The 23395-nt window shown below is 41.3% G+C and overlaps 1 protein-coding gene across 12 annotated transcripts in view; it reads left to right on the top strand.

Annotated features, from left to right (window-relative positions):
* VPS13D (vacuolar protein sorting 13 homolog D) overlaps positions 1-23395 on the top strand; it is a 273475-nt gene that overhangs the window by 99079 nt on the left and 151001 nt on the right. For 9 of the 12 annotated variants that reach the window (XM_024976416.2, XM_024976414.2, XM_024976412.2 and 6 more), the window contains 11 exon segments: positions 2822-2927; positions 3979-4131; positions 6221-6356; positions 7389-7436; positions 9891-10041; positions 10129-10339; positions 13782-14029; positions 15730-15921; positions 16230-16356; positions 18062-18204; positions 22580-22710. In XM_024976416.2, the coding sequence (XP_024832184.1) occupies positions 2822-2927; positions 3979-4131; positions 6221-6356; positions 7389-7436; positions 9891-10041; positions 10129-10339; positions 13782-14029; positions 15730-15921; positions 16230-16356; positions 18062-18204; positions 22580-22710 (1646 nt within the window). 12 annotated transcript variants of the gene reach the window in all.

Raw genomic sequence — 23395 nt, 5'->3', positions numbered from 1 at the left:
TTCAAGGAATTAGAATCCCAAAATGTTCAGTTCTTCTTTTGTGTGAAGGAGTGCAGTTTAATGTGAACGATTTATGTTTGTCCTTGGCTACCACCACCAGATCCTGGGTCATAGTGTATTTTGTAAAAATATACCTTCTGAGCTTCCTCTACTAGGAGTTCAGAACAGGGATATTAATAAATGAGGGCAGTACTATGTTTTTTTTCTGAAAGGTTTTGCTAGGATTGATGTTCGTGAGGAGGGCTCCCAAAGCCCAGGCTTGATTCTTCATTGTTTCATGAATTTATACTTCTTAGTTTTTCTTTATCTGTTATTTCATCTTTTGGGCTAAGCAGAGCATTATTCCTGTGTAGTCCATGGGGACAAGAGCTCAGAGAGAATAAGTAATTTGCCTCCATTCACATGAGAGGCCTGGGACTTTATTTCGCATGATTTACAAGCCAGGACCTTTCTGATAGGCTGAGCTCCTTACAGAGCATAAGAACCCGCACTGTGTATAATGGTCACATTTCCCTGGGGATCGGGTCCACAGGGCAGACATTTCCTCAGCTGGAGCTATTTAAGCTAAATGTGGATGTGAGGAGCTTGGGGTTCTTTTAGCCTATGAACCAATTAGGTCTGGTCACCAAAGGAGGTTTCTGAGGCCACCAGGGAATCCTGTTCTCTTTGGTGAGCTTGGGGCTTTTGTCCTCTGGCGCTATGCCCAAGGCAGGTACATAGCTGAGCTGGACTCTAGTGTGGAAGATGTCCGCTCCTTCCCCTGTGAGTTTAGACTTGTGAGCCCCTCCACGTATTTTTATCTTCAGTGAGGCAGGCTGTTGAAGTCCCTGTGGGTATGTGCAATCCGCACAATCAGCTTGGGGACCTTAGCAGTGTGCCTACCTAGGCTATTTAATTTCACAGCCATATACTCATGAATACCTTTATATGGGTTCCTAGCACTTTATTCCATGTTACAGTGTGATCAAAGCTACTTGCCACCTGTTCTTTTTAAATCTAATTTGCAAATGGAAACTTAGCGTCTGGCTCACAGTGGGATATGAAAGCACATCTGGCTGCTTTTCCTCCTGGGCCCTTTATCTCCTTCAGTAAAGCTGCTTTCTGGCTCAAGGAGAGGGAGGCTCCTTTCAAGGTGCCACAGTGAGTACTGTTTACCCTGCTGACAGCTCTTAAATTTTTTACTCCCCCTCTGCTCTTGTCAGCAGCCTCACAGCTACTCCTTAATTTTCAACTTGTTGAACACTGATTTTTTTTTTTTAAATCAAGCCTTGGGAACTAAATGAGGCCATTGGGATGAGAAATGAGCATATTCTAGGTGGAGATTATATTTAGATGCATTTGGGGTGTCTCTAAAAAGCTAACCACTAAGTTGTGGGAACACGCTGGAGCCTACTTACTTACTTAGACTCCCCTGAGCCATTGTTCTTACCAAAACAGAACTTGTCTTAACCTGAAATGGCTTGTTGTGGCGTGTGTAGAGCACTAACTTCTGAAAACTTAAGAAGCTACAAAGGGAAAAGGAAACAGTGGTTACTTTTTAGAAGATGTGACACTGACTTAACCATACTGCCCCTGTGCCGTACCTGAGAGGTGGGAGAAGCAGGCTTTGATGGGGTTGGCCTTCTTGATTTTGCTGGCAGGAAACACACGGTCCTAGAAGATGAATTGAATTTTGCTGTAGTCTTCTCAGCCAGCAACTGCAGGCACCTCCAGCTGTCATTTTCTCCCCAGCTGCAGACCACTTGGATCCTGGTCTTCCGAGGGCTGTCTTTGTGCTTTAAAGCCAGACACAGAGTAAGACTGGGCCTCGCCCGTTTTTGTCAGCCGGGTGTGTGTTGTTGAGCACGTCAGCCTGGAGGCTCCCAGCCCTGGGCTGGTGCTGCCTTTGTAGTTCCTGCTCCCACCTCGCTCTCTCTTGTGTGGCCAGTAGAGGAAGCACAGGCCCTGGTAGGAGCCAGGGCCTCTCTGCTCCCAGGAGTGCGCAGCAGGCTGCAGGGGCACCAGAGAGCCTTCCTCAGTCTGTTTCCAGTGTTCATCGTCAGGTCCAGCTCCCCCTAGAACTGGATCATATGGATCCGTTTCATATGGATCAGTGTTTCTCTCCAGTTTCCCCGATTAGAAGCTGCTTTGTGAAGGAAACCATATTTTGTGTTCCTCTTGGCATCTCCATAGAACCTGCCTTATACAGATGGTGAGGATATCTGTGCAAGAAAAATGAGCTAAAAACTTCATTTAAATAGCTTTGGGATAGTATCTTTTTGAATTTCCAGAGAGGAAAACCCACAACTGCATATGTAAGAGAACAGGAAAGGATGTTTTCATTTTTTTTATAAATGTGCTTAGTATGACTCAAGGGTAATTGTTATGCAAAAGAGAGCTTCCTGAAAGTACAAGTGTTTTGGACAAAGTGATACAAGTAACACGTGTTCTGTCTTGCTGCAGTTCAGGTTATCCATTTAGAATGGCTTTCTTGGAAGCAGTAGAGGTTCATGTCTGTCTGTCTTGATGCCAGCCGTGGTAGAATCACGGGAGAATTGTGAGGCGAGAGTTAAGGCCCATAAGAATCACGGGAGAATTGTGAGGCGAGAGTTGTCAACCATCACAGTCAGTTGTGGGGGACGGAGTCATCTCACAGTAGGTGGCAGAGTACATGGAGATGCCCTGCTTGGCCTGTCAGCACAGTTGTGGTGCTTCGTTCATTTTTCTCTCCACTATCAGCCTCTTTGCGCAAGAGGCCATGGTGGGCACTGCCTCCAGGTTCCGGGAGGGTCTCTGCCACACAGGTCAGGGCGTGCGCTGACGGCCTTCTGTTTGCTCACAGCAGAGATGAAAGCCCCCAAGCGCCGGCAGCCGTTTGTCCCTTTTGCTCTGAGGAATCATACAGGCTGCACTCTGTGGTTTGCCACCCTGACCACCACGCCCACCAGGTAAGGAACACGGGATCTGTCACCTGGTGCCATCTCTCTCACCACAGAGCAAGCCAGGCCCTCTGTGAGGCTCTTGGGATCCATTGCATTTGAATCAATAACATGATGTCTTGCTGAGGCTAATGATGGAGGTTCTGGTTCTACGTATAGTCTGTAGTCAGAGAAGTAGATTTTGAGTCTGAAATATCCAAACTGTGATCTTGATGCCCTGGGCATCCATTGTTTTTAAAGTAAAAGTTGAGTAGTTTAAGGATATGAAAGAAAAGTCACTCCATCCTTTCTCCTCGGTCTTCATTGAATCTTCCCTCTTTAAGAAAAGCTGTATGCTATTATGAAATCAAATGGTTTGCCCATTTTTCTTCCAAAACTGCTTGAAAATACTTCTCATATCCCTCACCTCCACCCCGAATTATCTTCCAAACCTGCAGCACACTTGAGACCAGGTGGAACTGGGTGGAGTTGGGAGAACAAATGAGTTCACCTAAGCCAAGTGAGAAGGCTCTCTAACAACTTTCTGCGGATTTAGACCTTGGCTCAACTCTCCAAATGCAGACTGATCTTCCCAATTTAGCAGTGAAGTATATGAAATGAGGCCCAGAATCAGTTGATTTGAGAACGTATTTCTCTTGCCTCCACCAAGTATGGTAGTGCTCTAGAAGAAACTTTTTTTTTTTTAGTCAGTTTTTTTAGTCACTTAAAAAAAAAGTCACTTAAATATTGGGTTGGCCAAGAAATTCATTCAGGTTTTCTAATACTACAGTTAGAAGTCACAACTAGCTTACATAACTCCTTGGGTACCAGACTCTACTGCTGGCAGCAGGTGCTTCTGCAGTGATTGCTTTCTAGCTATTTGTAAAGTTTCAAATGTTGTGATTGATCATGAAGTTAACTTGAGTTACTGACCTTTAAGGTCCTCTTTTGCAGCCAGGTTATATGGCCTTATTGCTGCGAATTGCCTCCTGAGAGGGTTCCTGTTTCCAGCCCTGAGTTCTGGGTGAGAGAGGGGTGGAGAGAAAGAGGGACCAGCTGATACTGTCTGCTTGGGTTCCAGGGCTGCACTGTCTCACAGCGGGAGTCCAGGGGTGGTTCCGGAAGGGAACGGAACGCTTCTTGATGATGCTCACAACGTTAGCGAGTGGCGAGAAGTCCTGACGGGTGAAGAGATTCCCTTTGAATTTGAAGCAAGAGGAAAGCTAAGACACAGGTAAAATGTGTTTTTCTTTTTGCCTTAAAAAAGGGGGGGGAATATATATATATATAAATAATCGTCTCTAGTGTTTTGCCTCTTCACTTTCCTTTGTTAATGACTTTACTGTTTTATTTTTAAAAGGCATTTAGAAAACCAGTGTTTCCTTTTTAAAAAAATACAAAGACTATTTGGGAATACGTTTCTTTCCATCAGTTATCCCTATATTTGACAGGTGAGGTGGTAACTGGTATGTTCCATGTAACTACTTTGGTTGAAGCATAGACAGATCATAGCTCTCCAGTTCATTGCATCCTAGCTGGTTTTCATGATGGAGTGGTGACATGGTCTTATGAAAAACATTATCAAAGCACAGTGAGTTTTAAGCTACACATGTGCCCTTTCAGCAAGCAGATGGTTTCAGGAAGCAAAGCTGATAAGATGCTTTCATTCTTTTTTTTCTTAATATTTATTTATTTGGCTGTGTCAAACCTTAGCTGTGGCACGAGGGATCCTCACTGTGTCATGTGGGATCTTCCGATCTTCCATTATGGTGCACGGACTCTCTAGTTGCGAGGCTCAGGCTCTTGAGTGTGTGGGCTCAGTAGTTGAGGCTTATGGGTTTAGTTGCTCCACAGCATGAGGGATCTTAGTTCCAAGACCGGGGGTCAGACGCATGTCCCCTGCATTGGAAGGATTCTTAACCAGTGGACCCCCAGGAAAGCTGCATAAGATACTCTCATTCTAAGAATAACTCACTTAAGGAGACCACTTACTGATGCACTCAAAACCACCAGTTGAAGGCCGGGAATAAATGCAAAAGAACATTGTGCCTGGTAACTGAGAGGGTGTAAAATGTGTAATAAAATGTTCTTTTACTTGCCAACATTTTTAAGTAGAAGGGCTGTCTGGTGGATACTGAATAGTTAAGATTTTAGCGTTTGAGCCTCATCATCTAAAACTTAAGAGGTTGGCTTCAGCCTTCTGTGGTCACGTGTGTTCTTGGTGCGTTGATTCTTTGTATGCTCAAACACTTCTTCCTTCCATATAGCTCTGTGTCTGTGCACATTATTCCCTAGTGGCAAGAGTTCTGAACTTGGGTGCCTCCAGTGATTTTTAGGAAAAAAACAGTTTATAAAAAAAATCACTGCACTGGGCACATGTACCTGGAAACCATGTTAGAATTTCCAGGGAAGAGTGGTGAGCATTTTTCTGTTCCACAGAGTTCCTGGAGAAGCTAATTATAGAACCATTCGCTGTATTTCTTAATAAGCACTGCCTCTGTTGTAGGAGCGGTTTGGCTTTTTTGTCATTTCCGTTTCCATGTTTTGTAACTCATTTTAAGTCCCACCTTTCTGCTTGAATTCATTGAAAAATGCCTTCTCTGGCGTTTCCCCCTTTGGCATCCTGTCCCCCACTCCCTGCCTCCCTCCCCTCTTCCCTTCCTGTCAGCCTCAAGTCCAATTCCTCATTTCAGGCTTCTGGCTTGAATTAGGCAGAATCTAAAATAGAATTAAATGTGCAATTTCCTCCCGTTCCTCCTGTTCTGCCCACTGCCTTCTACTGCAGTTTCAGCAGAGCACTTTAGCCCTAAAACCCTGCGGGCTCTGTGTCTCATTACCCTGTCTGTAAGCTTCTAGGACTGGAGCCCAGTGACTGAGTGTGGTTCTGAGAGAAGCTGGAGATTCCACAAAAGAACCAAGGAGAAAATGTCGTTTTAGGCATTTCCAAGAGTGTGGTTATGTGATTACATTGCTAGCGCAGCATTTTCACTACCCCACTGTCCCAATTTTAGCTGATGTTATCATTTCACGAAGGTTGGGGTGTAGGGGTGGGTGGAAGACAGACCCTAGCTAGTTCACCTGGTGTGTACAGAGGAAGGGCAGCTGCCACTCTTACTCAAGCTCTGTACATCTTGCAGTTTTGTTTTAAGCATAAGACACAGTTAAAAATATCCTCTTGATTTCCCTTGCATTAGGTAATCACCAAAAAGTTTGGCCAGCTGGGTTTTTATGTCATTATGCAGTAAATCCAATTTCAGGCTTTGCTTCTACTCCTCCCTTGATAGGATTGTGCTTAATGTCTTTTTCCGTGTTCTGCCTGACAGACACACCCATGACCTCCGGATCCATCAACTGCAAGTGAGAGTGAATGGCTGGGAGCAAGTGAGCCCAGTGTCTGTGGACAAAGTCGGGACCTTTTTCCGATACGCTGCACCAGATAAGAATTCCTCATCCTCTACGGTGTGTGGCTGTGGCAAGGGTGTTCAGTGGCAGGGTTGTGCCTTGGCCACACACCCTCAAAGCCAGGCAGTCAGACAGGCCTGTAGTAGCCTTGCTCTAGTGAAATTTTCTTTCTTTTTTTAACTTTTTATTTTATATTGGAGTATAGCCTGATTGACAATATTGTAATAGTTTTAGGTGACAGCAGAATGACTCAGCCATACATGTCCATTCTCCCCCAAACTCCCCTCCTATCAAGGCTGTCATATAACACTGAGCAGAGTTCCCTGTGCTGTACAGTGGGTCCTTGTTGGCTATCCATTGTAAATGAAATTTTCTCGTTCTTCATTTTTCCTAGTGCTGGGAAGAATATTTTGGGTCAGTCATAGGCTTTGATAATCACCATATAGATAAGCCAGCCAGTGGTTAGTTTTAGTAGAAAAACAGGACCTAAAATTGGCATCAACACATATTACCCTACCTGTGCAACTCCATTTTATCTGGCCAGAATGTGCAGGTGGGGGCTGCCATCCCAGCTGATACAACTGCCATGGGTGCTCTTGCCAGACAGTCACACTTCGAGGGGTAATGATGTTCCTTGCTGAGTAGCCAGTGGTGACTAGGAAAGCACAGATTGACGGAGATGTGGGAGCTTTCCTCATGCTCTCTTGCTTCATGAAATATGTTCTTGGAAGACACTGATGTTTTCATGGTCTGTCTCGTGCCCCAAGTTTCTTAGAAAAAGAAGCTTTCTTTCAAGATGACTTTTTTTCTGCCCAAGTTCACATCCAGGAACAAAAGGACTAATTTCCCCCAGAGACACCTTTCTATTGTCTTGATGCATCCTGGAGAATTTTGTATATATTGAATGATTGTAAAATGAATATTGCTTTTCCCATATCTTCCAAGATGCTTTTTCTTCATAGTAGACCGTACTTTACCTAAGAGTATGTATAAACATCGCCCTTGCAAACAACTGAAGTTGTTGTTGAATTTAACAATGCCTGTGCCTTAGCTCTGTACTGATTCTTTGACTTTGGGGATCTTTCTTAGATCGGCAGCCCGAGCAGCAGGACAAATATTATCCATCCCCAAGTTTATGTGAGTATGATTTTTCTGGTCACTGTGTTTACTGAGTGCACACATAGCTCCTGATGACCACTGGACTCTGTGGTTGGAATTTATCTTTTTCATTTTCTGTTAATGATTTCCTTCCTTTTAAAAGAACTTGCAAGGAAATGTTTTCACCTAACTTGGTATATGAGACTGAATATTATAGGGAAGGAGAAAAAAAAAGGGCAAATGTTTTGGTCCAAGGTCTCTTTTTCTAAATTAAATATAAATTAACCTTTGTACAGCTATATGTATTTTACAGGTTTTCCCCCAAAGGTCAACATGAAAGTAATTCAGAATGAAAAATAGTAAGATTCCCTCCCCTATTTGATTTTTGAAACATCACCGCAGGATGACATTAAAAGGCTGTCTTGTGGTTTTTGCTTATAATTTCTTCTCCTTGAGGATAGTAAGTTTCAAAATGTGAAATTTCAGATAAGCATAGAGACAACAAGATCGAGATTTAAGACAGGTGTTACTGGGCCCTCGTTCTCCCGGGGCTTTGCTGGGCTGGGTCAGCAGAGGCTTTCATGATGATTGTGTCCTTCTGATAACACTCTAGGAGGCTGTACTCCACCTTAAAAATTTTTTCGTTTTTAATTTAAAAAATTTATTTATTTTTAATTGGAGAATAATTGCTTTACAATATTGTGTTGGTTTCTGCCATGTCTCAACATGAATCAGCCATAGGTATATGTATGTCCCCTCTCTCTTGAACCTCCTTCCCAACCCTCATCCCATCCCACCCCTCTAGGTCATCACAGACACCGGGTTGAACTCCCTGTGTTACATAGCTCCTTCCCATTAGCTGTGTATTTTATACATGGCAATGTACATGTTTCAGTGCTACTCTCTCAATTTGTCCCACCCTCTCCTGCCCTCGCTGTGTCTTTAAGTCTGTTCTCTATGTCTGAGTCTCTATTCCTGCCCTGCAAATAGGTTCATCATATTAGGTTCTAGATTCCATAATATGTGTTGTTTGTTTTTCTCTTTCTGACCTACCTTACTCTGTATAACAGACTCTAGGTTCATCCACCTCACTAAAACTGACTCAAATGCAATCCTTTTAATGGCTGAGTAGTATTGCATTGGAGAAGGCAATGGCACCCCATTCCAGTACTCTTGCCTGGAAAATCCCATGGACGGAGGAGCCTGGTAGGCTGCAGACCATGGGGTCGCGAAGAGTCGGACATGACTGAGTGACTTCACTTTTACTTTTCCCTTTCATGCATTGGAGAAGGAAATGGCAACCCACTCCAGTGTTCTTGCCTGGAGAATCCCAGGGACGGGGGAGCCTGGTGGGCCGCCGTCTATGGGGTCGCACAGAGTCGGACACGACTGAAGTGACGTAGCAGTAGCAGCAGCAGCAGCAGTACTGCATTATATATATATGTACTCCAGCTTCTTTATCTATCCCTCTGTCAACTAACATCTAGGTTGCTTCCATGTCCTAGCTATTGTAAATAGTGCTGCAGTAAACATGAGGTTATGTTTATCTGTACTCTTCTTTGCTTTGGAACTACCTGGAAGTTTTGGTTTAAAACATGGATCTTTTCCTTTGGTTGTTTATTAGGTTGGTTTTCACATACTATTTGTTTTAATGAAAAACTAGCAGTATGGAAAGCTTAGATGGCGTGTCATTTGTTTCTCCAGTTAAAAAAAAGCAGTATCAATATATTCTGAGTACTCAGAGTAATAGTTTTAAAAACCTTCTGTTTTACCTAATGTGAAATTTTATATTTAAAAAAAAACCAAAAAGCCGTAAATTCTTGGCACATGGTAGCAGCACAAAGTGTGTGTTAAATGTGTGCATAGACACATGAACACAAATAGGAAACAGTGGCTGCACCTATAAGACCAGAAATAAATCAGTTTCCTCTAGTATCTTGGATGGCATCATTGACTCAATGATGCAAATCCCGGGTTTTAGTGAAGGACAGGGAGGCCTGGCATGCTGTAGTCCATGGGGTCGCAAAGAGTCAGACATGACTGAGTGAGTGAATAGCTAGTATCTTGAGTTTTATGAACCTTGGTGTCCTGTTAAAAAAAGAGTAATTATTGAGCAGAACTTAGACAGTTATCATCGTGAAGAAGTTTTTTTTTTAAAGTTCTTTGAAATCCAAATGTTGGCTTTTCATAGGCATGTCAAAAAACAATGTATGGGTATATTGAGTAAATTTCATCACATTTAGGAAAAAACGTTATTCTTCCTATGAAAGGCATGCCAGTACAAACAGCTCTTCAGAACTGGCTGTTATAATAGTGGGTATTAAAGGATATTCACTCCTATTAAAGCAGAGTGGTTTTAGAGCTTAATGACTCATTTCACTGAAGATATATAGTCATAGTAAGACGCTTTATGTAGGCCTTCTGACCGGTGTTGTTATACTTTGCGTGATTTTTAAAAGCCACACTTTTTTATAATTTCTCTCTTTTCCATAGTTCTCTTCACTCCCACCTGTCCGGGTTGTCTTTGCGGTAACAATGGAAGGCAGTGCTCGGAAGGTGATCACGGTCCGATCAGCCCTCATTGTGAAGAACAGACTTGAGACGCCGATGGAACTGAGACTGGACAGCCCGTCAGCTCCAGACAGTGAGTTCTGACACTGCCTCCTTGTACCCTGAGCTGGACTTCGGGGTGGGAGACATGCCTGAGTGCTAACATGTGTTTCTGTGGCAGAGCCTGTGGTCCTTCCCGCCATCATGCCAGGAGACTCTTTTGCTGTGCCTTTACACCTTACTTCTTGGCGACTGCAGGCCCGGCCCAAAGGACTGGGTGTGTTTTTCTGTAAAGCTCCTATTCACTGGACCAATGTAGTGAAGACTGCCGAAGTTAGTAGCAGCAAACGAGAATGCCACTCCATGGACACGGAGAAAAGCCGGTTCTTCAGGTAAGCATGGTGCAGCAATGCCATGTAGATTTTGCCATTTTTTTTCCCTTTATGCTTTCTCTGAGGACTCTTAGTGATTCAGTTGTGCTTATTGAAAACCCTAAAGTTCTTACTCCTTAAGTGTTAAAGTTCATAAGAATTCAAGAGTTAACCCTGGGCAGGAGAGTGGCTGTTACTTACCACCTAATATTCATGGGAGAAACAACCACAAACCCAGTACTCACACATATGCGATTAGAAAGTGGTCTGTCTGCATCAGCTTAAAGAGAAGACATGTAAAGGGACTTCCTTGTGGTCCAGTGAGTTCTGACACTGCCTCCTTGTACCCTGAGCTGGTCCAGTGGTTGAGTCCACCTTGCAATGCAGGGGATGCAGGTTTGATCCCTGGTCCAGGAACTAAGAACCCACATGCCTCAGAGCGACTAAACCTGAGTGTCTCAACTAAGACCTGATGTAGATAATAGATATATAATAAGTGTATGTATATATATGTGTGTGTATGTGTGTATTTATTTATTTACTTTAAAAAGAGAAGATATCTGGAGAGGGAAGAAAAAACAATGACAAGTTCTCATCCCTACATTGGGGAGCAAAATCCTAGAGGTGGGAATTTTTCAAATGACACATTTCAAAGGAATGTGGGTAAAGGTGCACCTAATACTGACTTTTCTTGGGGACTTTGACAAAATTATCATGTAGACTCCTCATTTCCTCTTCTGAAGAGTACAAGTAATATGATACTAGATTCAATGATAGAAAAAATACTGGATTGCTATTGTGAGATCTTTCCAAACTTAGACTTTAAACTTGTTTAAATGAGAGATGGTCAGCTTTAGTTTCCTTTATAGCAAAGATAGGCATTTACTTAGTGAAGATAAAGGAGAACAAGAAGAATATAGAGAATGCCAGTATACCCTTTATCCAGATTTGCCAGTTGTTAACAGACTACTTCTCTTTTGGTGATTTATAAAACAAAAAACAATAAAGATATAAATGGTTTTGAACAGCACTGTTAGGCAGCTTGTCACAATTGGCATTTATGAAACACTTTAACCATCAATTCCAATTGCATTTTTATTTCAAGTATCTGCGGACATTCATCAGAGGTGACCGTCTCCTGTGCCATAAAACAAAGATTAACAAATATTAAAGAATTGAAACCCCTCACAATGTATTTCATTATTATGATAGTTATTAAGTTAGATGCCAGTGACAATAAGGTGCTTACAAAACCCCAAATATTTGCAAATTAAGCAGTACATTTCTAAATAACCTGTGGGTTCAAAAGACATCACAAAGAAAATAATATTTTTAAATAAATACTAATGAAAACCAGACATATTAAAATATGGGGGATGCAGCAAAGGCAGTCCTAAAGGGAAATGTGTAGCTTTTAATGCTCACATTAGGAAGTCAGGAAGACGTAAAATCACTGCTCTAAACTTCTTCCTTAATGCAGAAGAGCAAACTAAACACAGAGAAATAGGAAAAGAAAAGAAGTATGAAAATCAACAAAGTAGAAAATAAACAATAGGAAAAATCAACAGTGTCAAAATTGGCTTTTTGAAGATTCACAAGCTTGATAAACCTCTAATAAGACCAATCATGTTGTGAGGCAAGAAAACACAAATTGCCCGTATAAGGAGTAGAGAAAAAGGAGAACTGCTGTAGACCCTATAGATATTAAAAGATTTGTTATAAACAATTTTATGTAAGTAAATTCCACACTGGAAGGATAAATTTCTTGAAAGATACAGATCGCCAAAACTAACACAAAGAAGAAATAGGAAACTCAAATAACCCAATATCTATTAAAGAAATTTAATTTGTAATACAGAGGCTTCACACAAAGAACATTTAGGACCATAAAACTTCACTAGTGAATTCTACAGACATTTAGGGAAGAAATCATATAAGCTCTTTGCAGACTCTTTCAGAAAGAAGGGGAGGAGGGAATAGTTTTGACTCATTTTAAGAGGCCAATATTCCTGATACCAAAAGTGATATAGTTATTATTAAAGAAAGAAAAAAAGAAAACTAGTATTCCACCATGAAGAGATGCAAAAATTCTTAACAGGATACTCCCCAATAGAATCCAGGGAGTGAAGTTTATCCCAGTAATATAATAAGTTTAACATTCAAAATTGATAATTTTTTTTTTTTTTTAAGCATGTGTGTGTTAACTGCTTAGTCATGTCCGACTCTTTGTGACCCTATGGACTATATAGCTCGCCAGGCTCCTCTGTCCATCGGATTCTCTAGGCAAGAATACTGGAGTGGGTTGCTGTTCCTTTCTTTATGGGATCTTCCCCATTCAGGGATTGAACCCAGGTCTTTAACCCAGGTCTTTTGCATTACAGGCAGATTCTTTACCATCTGAGCCATCAGGGAAGCCCTTTAAAAAGCATGAGACTTAATAATTTTATCAAGACTTCAGAATTCCAGATCAACCTATAGAAATCAATTATATGCTTATACTTTAGCCGTGAACAAATGGAAAATGTGATTTTAAGAACACCGTTTACAGTAGCACCAAAAATTTTTATTATTTAGGAATCAGTCTAGGGAATGATATACCAGTCTTTTACCCTAAGAATTACAAAGCTTTGCTGAGGGATAGTAAAGAATCTGCCTGCCCGTGCAGGAGATGTGGGTTTGATCCCTGGATCAGCAAGATCCCTTGGAGAAGGAAATGGCAACCCACTCCAGTATTCTTGCCTGAAAAAAAATCCCATGGCTAGAGGAGCCTGGTAGGCCTCAGTCCATGGGGTCGCAAAAGCGTCAGACACGATTTAGTGACTAAACAGCAACAAAATTAATGAAAACCTATTAACTAAGTGGAAAACAATCAGGTTCATGAATTGGATTGTTAGGATTTCCATTCTCACTAAATTGATCGGCAGATACAACCCAGTTGGTTATCACTAGAATGAGTTTTTTAAAAAATGGCATATGAACCAAATACGGACACATACAACAACATGGCTGAATCTTGTTAAAACTTAATGCAAAAAAAAAAGAAACCCAGACACAAAGACTAAATACATCCTGTATCATTCTATTTATGCTGTTCAAGAACAGACACAGCTAATTTATAATGATGACTATCAGAAATTGGTTGCTTGAATGATGGTGGAGGTTATTGATTGGAAAGGGATATGAGGGGACTTTCTGGGATGAGAGAAATGTTCTGTAATTGGTTTGGGGTGATGCTTATAGGGGTGTGTATAATTGTCAGAATTCATCAAACTGAACATGTAAAATCCATGTGTTTTACTGTGATTTGATTATGCCTTAGTAAATGTGTTTGGATTGAAACTTGCAAATATCTTACCAAATTATTGAACCCTTTGAATGTTATCCTGTCTCAGACTCATCTAAGGAGAAAAAATTCAAGTTCTTCATTCAAGCTGATGATTTTTACACCATTTTGTCATCACAGGTTTTGTGTGGCCATAAAGAAGGAGAATTACCCAGATTACATGCCCTCCAACATATTTTCTGACAGTGCAAAACAGATTTTCAGACAGCCTGGGCATACCATATACCTCCTGCCGACAGTGGTCATCTGCAACTTGCTCCCTTGTGAACTTGATTTTTATGTTAAAGGAATGCCCATTAATGGGACACTGAAACCTGGCAAGGAGGTGGCTCTCCACACAGCTGATACCTCCCAGAACATTGAACTGGGTAAGGGTTTAGTCAAATAATTATTTGTAATTATTCTGTGAAAGTGTCAGTGGATATCTTATGACTATTTGGCATACATTTTGGGGAAATCGTAGCACATATAATACTGCAGTGAGTTGGCTCAGGGACTTCCCTGGTGGTCCAGTGGTTAACACTTCACGTTCCAATGCAGCGGGTGTGAGTTTGATCCCTGGTCGAAGAGTTAAGATCCCACGTGCTTCCAGACCAAAAATCCAAAACATAAAACAGGAAAATATTATAACAAATTCAATAAAGACTTTAAACAATGATCCACATCAAAAGGAAAAAAATGTGCCAGCTCAGAGGATTTATGCAGTTAAAAAAGCAAAACTTCTAACATAGAAAATCATTGAAACAAAAAAACTGAACAAAACTAAAAGATCTCAGGGCAAGCACTCAACATCGCCTTTTTTCTTGTGTTGCTCACTTAATATGTGACTAAAGGAAGTCTTTTTGTCTTTTCAAACCTTGCTTTTTACCAGCTGTAGAATGAATAAAATCTTCTCTCTCTCCTCTTTCAGGAAAGGGGAAAACATTTTCCAAGCACTCTCGGTACCCCAGACAGTATGTCAAATACTTTGACACACATGTTCTCGTGTAATCCTTACAGCAGTAGTTATGAGTCCCATTTTACTGATGAAGACATTGAGGTTTGGAATAGTTAATACATCGTCATTTTCAGTTGTAGGGATGAATGAAGTGAAGAGAGTCACTATGATAATCTGTAGCTCTTGTAGCAAGAGGGTCCTTCCAGATTTGGGACAGAAAGAATGTTTCTTTAAGGCTGCTGTAGACATGTTGAAATAATAAGGATGTAGATATTTACCTTTTTTACAGTTTTGTAAGTGATTTCATTCTGTCATCTCATTTGATCTTCACAACAATGGATGTCTCAGGCAGAGAGACAGCTGTGGCCCCCATTTTACTGATGAGGAACCTGAAACTCATTGAACTTCAGCAGCGTGTCCCACAGGGAAAAGCTTACATTTTTGAATACGTAAATCCTTGAGCTTAATCTCAAAAAGAAAAAATACTGCAACCCTACTTGTCTGTTTAAAAAAAAAAATAGGTCTTTGCTCTGATATTTAAATGTTTCTTCAACAAATGTTTACTGAGCCCCTGTATAGAATGGAAATGCCCTCCCACCCTCCATCACTGTGTGCTCTTTGAGCACTCCTTGTCTTCACTCTCATTGTTTACAGGGAGCATCACTTTTAATAAGAAGCTCTTGAAGTAGATACTGTTGTTATCCCTTTTGGCAGATGGACACAGTGAAGTTAAATAGCTTGTCCCATGTCACACAGCTGTGAGGACAGACTGGGAATTTGAAGCCAGGCAGTGAGGCTGCAGTAAACCTTAACTCTTACCCTATACTTGGTGTTTATTGGGTTTCAGACACCGAGCTGAGGGCCTGTATAGTCAACTCTTGAATAACCAGAGCTGTGACTGATGACTTTCATTCTTCTAATTATTACACGGTTCAGACTCTCTAGTGTGACTTCTAGACCATATTTATTCTCACCCCAGCTAAAGGGAGATGGCCATTCTAATAAGGTTTCTGCCAGTTGAATACTGTAGTTACTGACTTTTCCAAGAGAAATCAAATTAGTTTGGCTATGGGCTATTTTGACAAACTATAAAGTGAAACTCAGAAAGACAGTAGTTTTATCTTTCTTTAGGGGTGTCCCTGGAGAATTTTCCACTCTGCAAAGAATTGCTCATTCCACCCGGAACCCAAAACTATATGGTAAGAATGAGGCTCTATGACACCAATCGGCGGCAGCTGAACCTCACCATCCGGATTGTGTGCCGAGCAGAAGGATCTTTGAAGATCTTCATTTCAGCTCCGTATTGGTTGATTAACAAAACTGGTATGTACAGAGGCTGCTCTAGTCGGCCTTTGGAGTCGGTCATGGGAATTCAGATTTATTTGCTCCATGCACTAAATGGAGCCAATGCAAACAGATTACCTCAACAGTGTAAGCTGCTGAACCTTTCCCACTCCATAGAAGTGCTTTAATCATGGTCAAGACTGGCCTTTTGGACAACGACTGAGTCCACTGAATAAATTCAGTCATCACTTTCTTCCCCCTTGATGATATTTTTTCCTTTTATTATTTGCATCTGTCTTGGATACACTGGGTGGGATTGATATAAACATTTCCCCTCCTTCCTAAAGGGCTACCACTGATCTTCAGACAGGACAATGCAAAGACAGATGCTGCAGGCCAGTTTGAAGAACACGAGCTGGCCCGGAGCCTGAGCCCTCTCTTATTCTGCTATGCTGACAAAGAGCAGCCGAACCTGTGAGTACAGTTATTTATGGGAAGGGGAAATAAGCTCCCAGAGAAGGGAAAAATTAGCAAAGGCTATACTATATCCGTGTAAGTAGAAATAGACTGTAGATAACCATCCTGACTTGGCAGGGGGACAGCACCATGACTTAATGGGATTTTTTTCGGATCTAATTTCTGTGTTATTCGATATGGAAAATAAACCATTTGGTTTTGGTGTATAATGAAAGCCAGTTTTATTTTTCATGTATTGAAGTGGTTCTATTCATAACTGCTGATGGTGAGAGACCCACATGGTCTCTTTTCTGCGCGGTTTCTCTCCCCTGGAAGCACTCAGCGCAAGCAGAGGAGCTGGCTTCAGAGGGAAGACAGGTTGGCCTGTTGGTAGAGAGCCTGCACCCCATTAATCCAATTCAGGCCATCTTGTATTAGATTCTGAAATCCATCTCTTTCTGTTGAAATAAAGTGTGCCATTTCAAGATCTCAAAGCACTCATTACCTGTTTAAACACAGGAAAAAGCAACAATTGTTAGGATTAGCGGACATGTCTGTCTTAATGTATGGTAGGGCATTAAGGAAATGACAACCCACTCCAGTATTCTTGCCTGGGAAACTCCATGGAGGAGCCTGGTGGGCTAAAGTCCAGTGGGTCACAAAGAGTCAGACACGGCATTAATTCACTTTATTTATTTTTTCTTGGATTTGACATTCTGCTTTTACAGTGGTCTTCTGATATTTAGCCTTAATCCAAAAATATGTAGGTGAATCTGACACTGCTAAAATGCCATACCCCATTATCCATAGAAGGATGCTGCAAACTTAGAGGAGGGCCACTCCAGTGGATATAGATGCATCTATCTACCTAGAGGTTGGGCTGGAGTCAGGAAAGGACTGACCAGGGTTCTGGCCAGTAGGAGACATAAAACAGCTGCTTGACATAGTCAGCAGGCCCAGGCTCACGGTTTCCCTGAATGGATTTTGACAGTTTTAGATCCAGGACTTGAAATTCAAAACATAGTTTTGTCCGTCAAATTCACAGTTTCCAAAGCCTTTCCACATAGATGATCTCATTTGATTCTCCCAACATTTCAGTGGATTAGGCAGCACAGCAAAGGAATGAGGAAACTGAGGAAGATGAGGAAACTGAGGCCCAGGGAGAGTTATCTGCCCAAAGTTACGTAGCTTGTTAGTGGCCGAGCTGGAACACACATCTGGGAATTATGTTTCCAGGATCCATGACAGGATGCTGGCCAACTGCATGGTGCTTTGCTATTATAATAGCACCAGGCCCTTGAATGAATGTACCATTAGCTGCATCTTCTGTACGTACTTTTCTCATATGTTCAGGGTATTTCATGAACCCTTGAAACAACGGAGTCAGGAAAGTATCAGTTTGCTTTGAATCTTTGTTTTTTCAGATATTGTAGCATTTTCCTCATGCCTTATGCTCCCAGAATCGATGTTTTCCCCTAAAATGTCTAGTTGTGGAGGTCAATACATGTCACACGTTGTTGAACTGTGACTACCTCTCAGATTGAGTTTTAACCACTGATTAATTGCCTCTCTGTGTTTGGGAATAATATGAGAATGAGGAAGAGTCAGTGTTAGAGTTCTAATTTTGGCCGACAGCCACAGCAAGGCTTCCTGATTAGAACAGGTAGAAAAGATTTGCTTACGGATGAATGTCTATATATGTCTTTGCTTTTCTGCCCCACAGCTGCACGATGAGAATCGGAAGGGGGATTCACCCTGAAGGCATGCCAGGCTGGTGTCAGGGCTTCTCCCTGGATGGTGGTAGTGGCGTCCGAGCTCTCAGAGTCATCCAGCAAGGAAACCGCCCAGGGCTGATCTATAACATTGGTGGGTTATGTTTTGGGGAGGGGGAGAATTTAAACCACGGGCCAACGACTTCAGGCTTGGAGGGATAAGCTGGCCCTACATTTTGGTCTGTCTGCAAGTGCTGGTTTTCTCATTTGCCATTGGGTCAGGTATCCATTCTCTGAATGCTAGATTGATATCATCACAGACCTATTCTCCTAGGGATCCAAGGAGCTACCTAAACACTGCCCCTTTGAGGTCTGAGGCTGTTCAGTTTCAGACTCACCTGTGTCAGAAAAGTATCAGTTTGGCTTGAATCCTTATTTTTCATGGAAATAATAGGAACACTTAGAATGCTTTTCATCCTCCATTTCCCATGCGTTCATTGAAACCTGCAAACCCTAAGAGGGTAAGAAGCATTGTTCTCTTTGAAATTGAAGCTGAGGGGTTAAGTGACTTGTCCAGATATAAAGGGGAAGTCTGGGTTGGAATTAGGATTATGACTGAGGTGTCCACATTTGAGGCAAAAAATATAAAATGCACTTGGTGGTTATGATAATTAGAAATCCCTAAGCTAGCTTAGAGGGCTTCCCAGGTGACTCAGTGGTAAAGAATCTCTGCAATGCAGGAGACACAGGTTTGATCCCTGGGTTGGGAAGATCCCCTGGAGAAGGAAATGGTAACCCACTCCAGTATTCTTCCCTGGGAAATCTCATGGACAGAGGAGCTTGGCAGGCAATAGTCCATGCAGTCACAAAGAGTTGGTCACAACTGAGCACACACAACTAGTCTAGATTGGTGCTTTAACACTTTACACGCACAAGCTTGCTTAGATTCTAGAGGTGGGGAGCACCAAGGGAAGATGTCCCTATGCCTATGTGCCTCAAAAGATGTCGCAAAAGATTAAGACAAACTTGATTTAATTATGTCTCAGATTTGAAGTGTTAGCAGTGCATCCTTCCTTTCCTGTATAACTTCTGGGCTCTCAAAGCATTTTTTACTCTTGAATATTGGGAAACCATTGAACCCTCTGTGGTAATAGAAATGCTCTGTCTTGTACTGTCCAGTGTGGAGGCACTAGCCGCACATGGCTGCTGAGCACTGGAGAGTACATTACTAAGAAATGTGGTGAGTGTGTGACAAAGAAACTGAATTCTTTGTTTTTTTAATTTTGGTGCATACGAGTGGTCATGTATGACTAGTGGCTACTGTTCTGGACAGTGCTGATGTAGAGACTCATGTTACAGAAGGAAAAATTGAGATGGTATTACTTAGCTGTTTACCTTGACTCCCATGGAGTCAGTGCTTTGTTTAAGTGTTGGAGGGTTTATTAGTGAAAGACTCTCTTCCAAGTATAGTTTGCTTTTTGTTTTTTTAAAAAATTTGCATGCATTCTTCCTTGACATGGAAGCTGTCTCCTTTAAAGTTGACAAGACTTTTAATAGAATAGAGAAACTTTTATCTGATCCTCCAGCTGAGGATCACAATTCTCATGTTTGTTCGCTCCATCCCTTTAGGCAAAGTCCACTTCATGCCGAGTTTGGCTTTCTGCTGAAGTGTCTGGTCCTTGATAGAGTTTCCAAAGCAAGCCCCTGCAGGTTGGCCAGAAGCCATAGTTGGGACAAATTGAAGGAAACATGGTGGTGCCTGTGCCTTTTCAAGCAGCTGGCGCTAAGGAAGCACACAGAATTCTGGCAGAGAGGCACACTGAGCTGTCCGGTGGAAATATGCAGTGAGTGCACACAAACTTAGATGCTAAGTGCATTCATTAGAACATGCACTTATGTTTTTAGGGACAAGACTGTTTCACATTTCATTGTTAGACTAAAGAAAGGAAGAGAGAGTTTGAGCTAAGATGAGATTTTATATGAGATCTTGGCATGTATTAAGAGAATTTGTGAAATCTCTTATATGACTATTTTTGAAGAATTGGATAAATAACTAGCTTCCTATCAGGAAAGTTGAAAGCCCAGACACAAGTGGAAAAGCCAGGCAGGGCCTGACCAGGTAACCTTAACGTGTACCTCCAATAAGGATGATTTTGTATATTTTGATCTTATCAGCTGTTCATTTGTTAAGGGTTTGCCAGGGCAATCTGAGATAAAAGGGAAACAAAAAACTTTTTTTTAATTGAGTCTTGATGCTATAGATTCTTTCTGTGATACCAAATATACCTCTTATAGGTATATTAGTTGAGATCAGGCATCCGGTCCCATCACTTCATGGCAAATAGATGGGGAAACAATGGAAACTGGCTGGCTTTGTTTTTTGGGGCTCCAAAATCACTGCAGATGGTGACTGCAGCCATGAAATTAAAAGATGCTTACTCCTTCGAAGGAAAGTTATGACCAACCTAGATAGCATATTAAAAAACAGAGATATTACTTTGCCTACAAAGGTCTGTCTAGTCAAGGCTATGGTTTTTCCAGTGGTCATGTATGGATGTGAGAGTTGGACTATAAAGAAAGCTGAGCACAGAAGAATTGATTCTTTTGAACTGTGGTGTTGGAGAAGACTCTTGAGAGTCCCTTGGACTGTAAGGAGATCCAACCAGTCCATCCTAAAGGAGATCAGTCCTGGGTGTTTATTGGAAGGACTGATGCTGAAGCTGAAACTCCAATACTTTGGCCACCTGATGCAAAGAACTGACTCATTTGAAAAGACCCTGATGCTGGGAAAGATTGAGGGCAGGAGGAGAAGGAGACGACAGAGGATGAGATGGTTGGATGGCATCACCGACTCAGTGGACATGGATTTGGGTAAACTCCAGGAGTTGATGATGGACAGGGAGGTCTAGCGTGCTGCAATTCATGGGGTCACAAAGAGTCGGACACAACTGAGTGACTGAACTGAACTGAACTGTTATATGATAAGGTTGATTTCTGACAATTAATGCTTTTCTGTATGTCATAGAAAAGTGATGGGGGTATATCTCTCTATCCCAGTATTACTGAACGTTTCTTAGATACAGAGTTTTAGTGTTGAAAATATGTTAGTCACTCAGTTGTGTCTGACTCTTTGTGACCCCATGCACCATTGCCTGCCAAACTCCTCTGTCCATGGAGTTCTCCAGGCAATAATACTGTAGTGGGTAGCCATTCCCTTCTCCAGAGGGTCTTCCCAACTGTTCCAGTATTACTGAGCATTTCTTAGATACAGAGTTTCAGTGAGTGATTTTTTGTGATTTGCTCAGTTTTTCAGCTATTTTTGAGATTTACATTAAAGAAACACTAGTACAAGTGAATTAGTGAGTTAACAGATCAGAATATTTATAATTGAAAGTATGTTGGGACATCTAGTTGTCATATCCTAAGGTCACTTCTCTTTTTATGGTCTCTTGATACTTGTCTTTAGTAGGGTCCTTTGTGTATGTCTCCAAGGCAGGCTCCCTGGGTTTAATCCAGCTGCGCCACCTACTGGCTGTGTCACTTAAGGACAAGTCACTTATCTTTTCCTGCCTTAGTTTCCTCATCTGCAAAAATGAAGGAATGAAAATATCTAACTCACAAGGTTGTTACAAGAATTAAATGTTGAGCCTTTGGTAGAGGGTATAATGTGTACTAAGAGTTCAATAAATATTATTATTTTTATTATTTTTTACCATAAATATTATCATTGTATAACCAGAGTTCAACCCAAGGCCTTGAATATAGTTACTTTATTCATTGTCTGAATGAGTGAATGAACTCGTCCATTGAATTTCGGATTTTTAAAAGTTATTATCAGAGTTTTTGAGATAATATGGTGTTATTTCATTTTTCTTTCTTTGGATCTTGGTGTTTTGAGATTTCCTTTTGATTGACCATGACTTTCTTTCTTTGGTATGTTTTTTGTTTGTCTTTTTTCCCCACAGTAACTATTAGGTGCTGGAAACATTTATTTTATGAAGGAATAAATTCAGTAGTATTTAGCATTATATTTGAGCTGGATTCTTGGGCTGACAGAAAATACTAAGAGTCAGTTGAGTTTAGGGCAGTTGCAGAATGCAGTTAAGTAATACGCAGATTCTCCTCTGTGTTGTAAAAGGGGCATGTTCTTTAGGAAGAAATTTTGTGTCCCGTATATAAGGAGAAATACGTCACATAAACCATGTTAGTAGTCAGCTTCATAAATGTAAACCAGGCTAAACACCTGTTTGTTTTAGTTGCTGTTACAATTGTATGCACTTTACGAAGAAGCTGGGAATTACGGGGATATTGATGTTGCCAAGACTTTTTAAGGTCTAAATGGGAATAAAGAATAATACTTTGAAGATAGTTGCTGTTTTCGTTCTATTCTTAGGAGACCTCATAGCCTCTCTGGATGCTACAATCATTATCTCAGAGAAACTAAGTAATTGTGAAAGCTATTTACTTTTTTTAGACCATAATTTTTTTCTTTCTGATTAATTCATGGAACTGGTTCTTGTTATTCATAGGTATTGATGTCAAGAAAGGCCGAGGCCGATATATTGACACCTGTATGGTCATCTTTGCCCCCCGTTACCTGTTAGATAATAAGTCATCCCACAAGCTTGCATTTGCACAGAGGGAATTTGCCAGGGGACAGGTAAGCAGCTTGCTTTTGAAGAATGATGAGTGCTTATTTAATAGCACAGTGAATTTTAATGTCATTTTAATTTGAATGTCACATTTAATTTTAATGACTTATCTCCCTGTCAACACTAAGTTTTTTGATGTGAGTAAACAACAGAATGATCTCTGTTCACTTCCAAGACAAACCATGCAATATCACGGTAATCCAGATCTATGCCCCGACCAGTAATGCTGAAGAAGCTGAAGTTGAAAGGTTCTATGAAGACCTACAAGACCTTTTAGAACTAACCCCAAAAAAGATGTCCTTTTCATTATAGGGGACTGGAATGCAAAAGTAGGAAGTCAAGAAACACGTGGAGTAATAGGCAAATTTGGCCTTGGAATACAGAATGAAGCAGGGCAAAGGCTCATAGAGTTTTGCCAAGAGAATGAATTGATCATAGCAACACCCTCTTCCAACAACACAAGAGAAAACTTTACACATGGACATCACCAGATGGTCAACACTGAAATCAGATTGATTATATTCTTTGCAGCCAAAGATGCAAAAGCTCTATATAGTCAGCAAAAACAGGACCGGGAGCTGACTGTGGCTCAGAAATGAACTCCTGATTGTCAAATTCAGACTTCAATTGAAGAAAGTAGGGAAAACCACTAGACCATTCATGTATGACCTAAATCAAATCCCCTATGATTGT

This window comes from Bos taurus, chromosome 16, assembly GCF_002263795.3.
Source record: "Bos taurus isolate L1 Dominette 01449 registration number 42190680 breed Hereford chromosome 16, ARS-UCD2.0, whole genome shotgun sequence".
NCBI classification, from domain to species: domain Eukaryota; kingdom Metazoa; phylum Chordata; class Mammalia; order Artiodactyla; family Bovidae; genus Bos; species Bos taurus.
This window is presented reverse-complemented; position numbering and strand designations above follow the sequence as displayed.